The sequence below is a fragment of the Miscanthus floridulus genome, chromosome 15 (assembly GCF_019320115.1).
Source record: "Miscanthus floridulus cultivar M001 chromosome 15, ASM1932011v1, whole genome shotgun sequence".
NCBI classification, from domain to species: Eukaryota; Viridiplantae; Streptophyta; class Magnoliopsida; order Poales; family Poaceae; genus Miscanthus; species Miscanthus floridulus.
Genome location: NC_089594.1, coordinates 17,110,992 through 17,118,970, shown reverse-complemented (window position 1 = coordinate 17,118,970; position 7,979 = coordinate 17,110,992). Strand labels below are relative to the sequence as shown.

The following is a 7,979-nucleotide window of genomic DNA, read 5'->3' as shown; positions in this document are numbered from 1 at the left end:
CACTCGGCAAAGAGTTTCTTTGCCGAGTGTTTTTTTTTTTGCCGAGTGCGGAAAAAAAACACTCGGCAAAAAAAACACTCGGCAAAGAAGCTCTTTGCCGAGTGTTTTTTTTTTGACACTCGGCAAAGAAGCTTCTTTGACACTCGGCAAAGAAGCTTCTTTGCCGAGTGTTTTTTTTTTTTTACACTCGGCAAAGAGTGTTTTTTTTTACACTCAGCAAAGAAGCTTCTTTGTCGAGTTTTTTTTTTGTTGACACTCGGCAAAGAAGCTCTTTGCCGAGTGTTTTTTTACACTAGGCAAAGAAAATTTCAAAGCACATTTTGAAGCAGTAAATTAATTCAAATGAAAAAGTTTTCAACTACAAAGTTGTATAACTCATCAAGATGTACAATGTTTGTTTTGGTCTTTTCTTCATATGACAAAGTAAAAGTAAATTTGTTCACAAATCTAACATGTCTCTCTTGTAGTTTATGAAACTACAAGAGAGATATATAAGATTTGTGAACAATGTTAGAACGACCATGTCGGATGAACAGATGACCAAACAACCAAAATAAACTTTGTAGATCTCGAAAAGTTATGAAACTTTATAATTGGCAACTTTTTGATTTGAAATCATCTTGTCATGCAAAACTGTGTTTGAATTTCAAAAATTTAAAATTCGAACTTTTCAAACGACCTCGGATGGAAAAACAACCAAAATAAACTCTATAGATCTCGAAAAGTTATGAAACATTGTAGTTGGCAACTTTTTGATTTGAAATCATCTTGTCATGCAAAACTGCGTTTGAATTTCAAAATTTTGAAATTCAAATTTTGTAAACGACCTCGGATGGAAAAACTTCCTAAACCAAAAGTGTAGATCTCAAAAAGTTATGAAACTTTGTAGTTTACAACTTTTTTATTTAAATTCGTTTAGGGCCTCAAACAAGCAATTTACACTCGGTTTAGTATAATATGTGGGGAACCAAAACGAAATCTAGACATAGGTGGTAGTGTGGTTTTGTGGTTAGAGGAGAGGTCGCCGGTTCGAATCCCGCCGGCCTCGTAGCCGCGAATTTTATGCGAAAAATGCCGGAGATGGGCCAGACAGATGGGCCAGGCGCTGGCCGGTGGGGGCCTCCACCGATTAAAAAAAATTCTTATTTTTTTGGGTTTTTTCGGTTCCAACTTTGCCGAGTGTCGGGCACTCAGCAAAGGCTTTGCCGAGTGCCCGATAAAAGACACTCTGCAAAGACGCCTTTGTCGGCCCATTTTTTGCCGAGTGGCCTTTGCCGAGTGCAGCACTCGGCAAAGCCTTTGCCGAGTGCAAATTAGGCTTTGTCGAGTGCCCCTGGCACTCGGCAAAGCCACTGAGTCCGGTAGTGCTAGTTGATAGGCATATCCACTGGCCTATAGCCTATTAGTGGATCTAGAAATAAATGTTAGGAGGGGCTCATTCAACTTTCATCTCTAGCCTCTCCTTTCAAGTTTTCACAAGCTGTTGTTTTACCTCTAGTCTCATGCAATGGTGGGAGGGATATTCTTCGAGTCTCATCTCACCCGGTGCACGTAAAATTATGATAAATTGTTGGAGTAAGAGTCTATTGGAGACACGAAAGATATAATCCCTCCATAATGGTAATTTAAATCATTTTGGACAAGGTTTGGGTCAAACGTTGGGAATATAAATCATGAATAACTTTTAAGTTGTTGAGTTGGAAATATGAAAATCTTGAAAAGTACTTTCATAAAAAATATACATATATCACTTTCTAATAAATATTTTATAAAAATAAGAAGTTAGAGTTATGCTTTAGAGGTCATGTCGCTCTCCAAAACAACTTCGATTACCAGTACTAAGGGCAAAGAGAATGTTAGTTGAATGGCTCTGTAAATAAAATTCCCATAAAGATACAGAGATCGAAAATAGAGTCAACTTGTTAGCTCATATGAACTTCTAAAAATATAAAAATAAAATATACTAACATGCTAGTATAACATGTAAGCATAGACACATGAATCATAGAAAAGTATTTGAGTTAAGCTCTCCATGAAGAGCTAACATTATCATGGCAAAATATTCGGTGCAAAACCACATGTTCATTCAATCGTGAAACCCCATTGAAAAACATAATCAAAAGTTTTCAAATTTTTGAAACTGTGCACATCCGTTGTGCATTTATCGATAAATATTACCACAAAATTTGAGGTTCAAATAAAAATTCAAACAAAAATAACAAATTTGAAGTGCATATGCATTAGAAGACAAATTCCTAAAATTTTTGTCTTCTAGTGCATATGCATCTCAATTTTTTTATTTTTGTATGAATTTTTCTTGATAAAGTTTGAATATCAAATTTTGTGGTAGTGTTCATCAATAGATGCACTATTTATGTGCGTAGTTTCAATTTTTTTGTGAAAGCTTCTAATTATGTTTCTTCAATGGGGTTTACGATTGCACCGAAGATGTAGTTTGCATCGACTATTTTGCCACTTATCATTCTCTCTCCTTACTTGATAAAATATTCTATAAGCTACCACTGTTGTTCTGTTGCATCTGTCTTAGAGTTGAGTTGAGACATGCTAGTTATGCTCAGTGCTGTTGTTTTTCCTTTTCAATATCCTTCCTCCATCCCAAAATACTTCAACTTACAAATTTTATCTTAACACATAGTTGACCTTCTCACTTCCTAATACAACTTTCTCCCCTCCCAATACATCTTTTTATTTTTCCAATTCATTTCTATTTCTCTCTCTCTCTCTCTCTCTCTCTCTCACCACATCTTTTTACTCATTCTAAATTCTTGGGTCAGTCTTAGTAGTGAGTTTCATAGTGTTGTTACCATGATTGACACATTGATTTTTATGCTCATCAAATGTTCTTCATACCAGGAGAAATAACAACATCGAGAGCAAGTCACTGAGCACGAGCATGACAATGGAACCAGAGGATCTAACGTTTCAGCTATTACAAGAAATTACAGATGATTTCTCTGAGGAGAGACGAATTGGTGCAGGATCATATGGAGATGTTTACAAGGTCAGACTTGAGCATGCATGGTCTTTTTACAAACTGTGGTGCATTGCTTCAGAACAATATACCTATACGACATGATGTTAGTGTTACTGCAAATGCAAAGTAGGCAACCAGCTGACATAAAAACTTATTGCTGTGTGCCCAGCTGCCCGAGGCCCCAAGCCATATTCTGATGTGGTTATAAGTTGTAGTTAGAAAAGGTCAATTTGCGTTATTGGGTACTAACGGAACATCTTTAACAGGGAGTGACTAAAAATGGGGAGGATGTTGCTGTGAAGATGCTTAAAGAAATTCTACAACTTGATGATCAGCAGTTCGCAAACGAGTTTCGTAACCTCAAGATGCTTAAGCATCAGAATATTGTGCAGATTCTTGGCTACTGCTATGAAACAAATAAAACACCTACAAAGTATAATGGAAAGACGGTGCTCGCTGAAAAGACATACAGAGCCCTCTGCTTCGAGTATTTGCACAATGGGAGCCTCGAAAAGCATCTTTCTGGTATGGTTATGCTCATTTTACTATATCTTTGAAGAAAGCCTTTTCTGTATATATATACTAGCAATTGATTGATCGATTGGTAATCACCTCGTTTGCTACCACAGATGAGTTTCATGGATTTGATTGGCACACTAGGTACAAAATTATTAAGGGGACCTGTGAAGGTTTGAAACATATTCATGAGGAGCTGGCGGAACCTCTTTACCACTTGGACCTAAAACCTGAAAATATATTGCTAGATAAGAACATGGTGCCAAAAATTGCAGATTTTGGTTTGTCGAGGATCTTTGGTAAAGAACTAGCTCGGACCACACGAAGTCTTGTAGGAACACTCGCTACTACAAAAGACGTTTGTAGCAACGGGATAATTTTTTTTGTAGGGGTGGCTGATGATAGAGACACCCCTACAGTGAGCGTGCTCGGGACCCACGGGACCAGCCGCCCCTACAAATGGCACAGTAGGGACGGCTGGTGATACGAGCCACCCCTACAAATGGGTCGATTTATAGGAGCGGCTGGTATTACCAGCCACCGCTGCTGTGTCTATTTGTAGGGGCGGCTGAATCACAGCCGCCCCTACAAATGTCCACTGTATATAGCGGGTCTCCCCCTCCTCTCTCAGTCTCTCTCCTCTTCGCTCCCTCTCTCCCTCAACGCGGACAGGGCGGCAGCGGCGCCTGGCGCGAGAGGGCGCGGCGGCTGCGGCCGCCTTTCTCCACCTCCCCCCCCCCCCATCGCATCATTCTGTGCCGACCGGTCCCTCGTCGCTGGCTCACGCCTCGCCGGTGTGCCTCCCACCCCGCCAGCCGGCACGAAGCGCGGCGTTAATATCTCCCCCTCCCATCTTCAGGTCTCCTTCGCCCCTGATCCCCAATTCCTCCTCCTCCGGATTTCGCATTCAGCACACAGTGCAGGTGAGCCCCCCCCCCCCCCCCCCGATCCACCCTTCCCTCCCCCTCTCCCTCCCCGTCCTCGACGGATCCAGATCTGAGCCCCCTCGCGCTCTCAGATCTCTCTGCCCCCGATCTCCTCCTCTCCGAGGGGGCAGTGAGTGCGTGATCTGTCCGATCGACCCGCGTGGTCGGGGCTCGATTGGGTCGGTTCAGATCTACGGCGTTGTCCGCCTAGACGTGCCGGGGTGGCTCGCGATTCGTTGTGTGGCTAGGGTTTGTGGGGAGAGATCTGAGCGGGGAATGAATGAATGAATGAATGAACGAGGTGATGATTGTGCAGGTGGTGAAGGAAGGGGGGCCGCCGCGGAGGGAAATATGGGGCTCGCGTTCGGGAAGCTCTTCAGCTGACTCTTCACCAAGAAGGAGATGCGGATCCTCATGGTCGGCCTCGACACCGCCGGTAAAACCACCATCCTCTACAAGCTCAAGCTCGGCGAGATCGTCACCACCATCCCCACCATTGGTGAGCCCCACTCGTGTGCCCTTCATACGTTGCTGGATCATGTTTGATTCCTACGTTGGTGGATATGTTCGATTCGGTTGTGAAAGAATGCTCTGTTAATATTTCTCTTTTCACAATGGATCGATGCATAAATGATAGATCTGTAGGATGCACGATCTATCCAGACCTGAGTGCTCTAATTGGTTGGGGTTAGACGATACCTGCCCTGATACTCGAATTAGACTGCAATGGTCATTCTGAGTATATTTGATTTGATGGAACAAAATGCATTTAATATCAGCCTAGAGAACACAATTTGTTGTCTTTTAATGTTACTGTCATTGATTCATGTATTTTTTATGTATCATATTTGTTTCCTGTCTACAGAAACAATGATATGCTGCTCCTTAATGAAATCATGTCAAGTGAATAGCAATAAAATGCTTGTCTTCTTATTTGATCTATTTTTATGAACTTGAAAAATGTATTTGTTTTATAGCACCCAATGAAAACTACAGTTTCCTTTCTGTTGTTCAAAACTATAGTTTTTATTGGAATGCTCATTTAGACATTATCATCAGGGTGAAACAAAGCAAAATTAAGAAAGACAAAATTTGGAAAGCATGATGGAAACAACAGGGGTAATTAACTAATAATAGCACTATTGCCTGCAATGCAAGTTTTCAACATAGGGGTATTATACGATAGTTGAAGAGGGCTTCACTAAAAAAAATACCTAGATTCCAATCATTAATTTTTGGATACAAAAATGCATACCGTGGTCTGAATTCCTAATTTTATAATTTTATTTTTCTATTGCTCTCAGGTAAGTTGAGTACCTAGCTAGAGAGTACCAAATCCAACTGTATAGCTTAGTTTGCTGATCAAAGCATCTTTCTTATATGTAGTAATGATGGGAACAAAGTACTTCTGTCTCAGTCCAGCCACCAGCTCCGGTATGCATCCGATCTCTAGCTTAAGCTAAATTATTACTGCTGCTGCCCTTAAATAGATATGTCATGTGTGACCTGCTGAATTACGAATTTCGTTTTCAGTCTGCTTTAGTGCTACATTGACCTGACGTGTGACTGCAACTCTGCAAGTGAAAGGATTATTATAAGCTTCTGATTTTGTGATGTTCGATTGCTAGATCTGAGCGCCATTAATTTTGTTATTCTGTGGTCTTTCACATAAAAATCATAGTCACCATGAAATGTTATTACGATTACTGGAAAGTTTAATAGATGAAATTTGTTGTTTCATTTATCTGGACTAAACTGTCCACCTAAAAGTCATGGAATATTTATTATAATCTGGTATAAATAAATGTGTATTGTCATTGAGTTTCAGTACAATCGCAGAAGAGGATAAGTCATGATGGAGTTGTGCATGAAAAATATATGTTCTGGTCGAATTCGAATTGTAAATTTAATTTTTTTTTGATAGATAAATGTTCGCCCCTACAAACATGTATTATAAGGGCGGCTGGTACTGTCGTCCCTACAAATTGATTTTGTAGAGGCAGCTGGTGTTACCAGCCGACCCTGAAATCAATTTGTAGGGGCGGCTGATAACAACAGCCGCCTCTACAAATTGATTTGTAGGGGCGGTCTACGAACCGCTCCTACAAATCGGTGATTTGTAGCCACGCTTTTGTAGGGACGGCTGGCGAAACCGCTCCTACAAATGCCCATGAGCGGCCCCTACAAAAGGTTTATGTAGTAGTGACTGTAAGTTGAATGCCTGATTTGGACATATCTTATTTCTAATACATCGAAAGTGACTTCTGAATTACTAATCTCATTTGTATGTGATGCAAGTGCAGTGGATACCCGCCACCAGAACACGTCGAGAGAGGTGAAATTTCAAAACGGTTTGACATATACAGCTTAGATGTCATGATGATAAAGATACTGACAGGACCTGAGGGCTACTCCAACTGTGCATACATGCAAAACGATGGTTTTATTGATCTGGTGAGAAATGATATTTGTTTTTTTTTTTGTTATTAAAAGTATCAATTCAGTAAATAAACCAAATTAAAAGCATGGAAATATGCTGCAACTGAATTGATTGATTGATGGAGGGAGATTATATATATATATATATATATATATATATATATATATATATATATATATATATATATATATATATATATATATATATATATATAACTTATAGAATCAATGCGTACCGTAGGATGACCGTTGACCGGACCTTAATCAATCAGCACGCCAACAGGAGGACCAGAGGCTGACTGCTAAACATAAGGCCTAAGCCCAATACCACTAACCTGCCTGTCTAACACAAACGTTACACATTTACATCCAGATGGTATCAACCCATGCTGACAGTTTATTTCGCAGGTACAAAAGAACTGGAGGAACAGGTCGCAGGCAACATGGAGTGGTTCATCGCTAGAAGCATACTGCCACCAAGTAAAAATATGTGCTCAGATGGCACTGAACTGCGTGGAGGAAGATCGAAAGAAACATCAGCAAGGTAATTCATATAAATGGTGATTTATTTTTTAATAAAAATCCTTTGTAAATGAAAAAGTCGGAACATTAAGTCACCAAATCATTTCACTATGTGTTCAATTATGTTTACAATGTTTGTCCGGTTTGTTAGGAGCTGCAGTTCCATAATATTATTTTTTTCTGCATTAAAAACCATAATAATAAAGTGTAGTTTCTCTATCTTGTAAACCTAAAACTCATGAGGTGGAATAAAATAGTTAATAGGGACAATGCTCAGTTTCATTAGTGTGTATATGTTTTCTTTTGCCTGCAATTTTAAGCCATATTTGTGATATGTCTCTAAAGTTTATTGCTTTGAATTAGTTACATTTTACTTGGTTCGCACCTAAAGTCAAAGTGTTGTACTCAACTTTATAAAAATCCTTAGTTGGTGCTGCCATGTAACCAGATGTCAAGTTCTTTCCCTTTAATATGCACTGCCTGATTAAATTAGTTACATTTTACTTGGTTCGCACCTAAAGTCAAAGTATTCTACTGAGTACCCAAACAACTTTATAAAAATCCTTAGTTGGTACTTCCAT

At 39.7% G+C, this 7,979-nt stretch overlaps 1 protein-coding gene across 1 annotated transcript; it reads left to right on the top strand.

Moving 5' to 3' along the window:
• The first annotated feature begins 2,914 nt into the window (after positions 1-2,914).
• Positions 2,915-7,566, top strand: LOC136507102 (cysteine-rich receptor-like protein kinase 7). The gene is made up of 6 exons (XM_066501933.1): positions 2,915-3,022; positions 3,262-3,520; positions 3,625-3,869; positions 6,736-6,891; positions 7,285-7,420; positions 7,550-7,566. Exons 1-6 carry the CDS (start codon positions 2,915-2,917, stop codon positions 7,564-7,566), a joined length of 921 nt encoding a protein of 306 aa, XP_066358030.1.
• Positions 7,567-7,979: the final 413 nt, after the last annotated feature.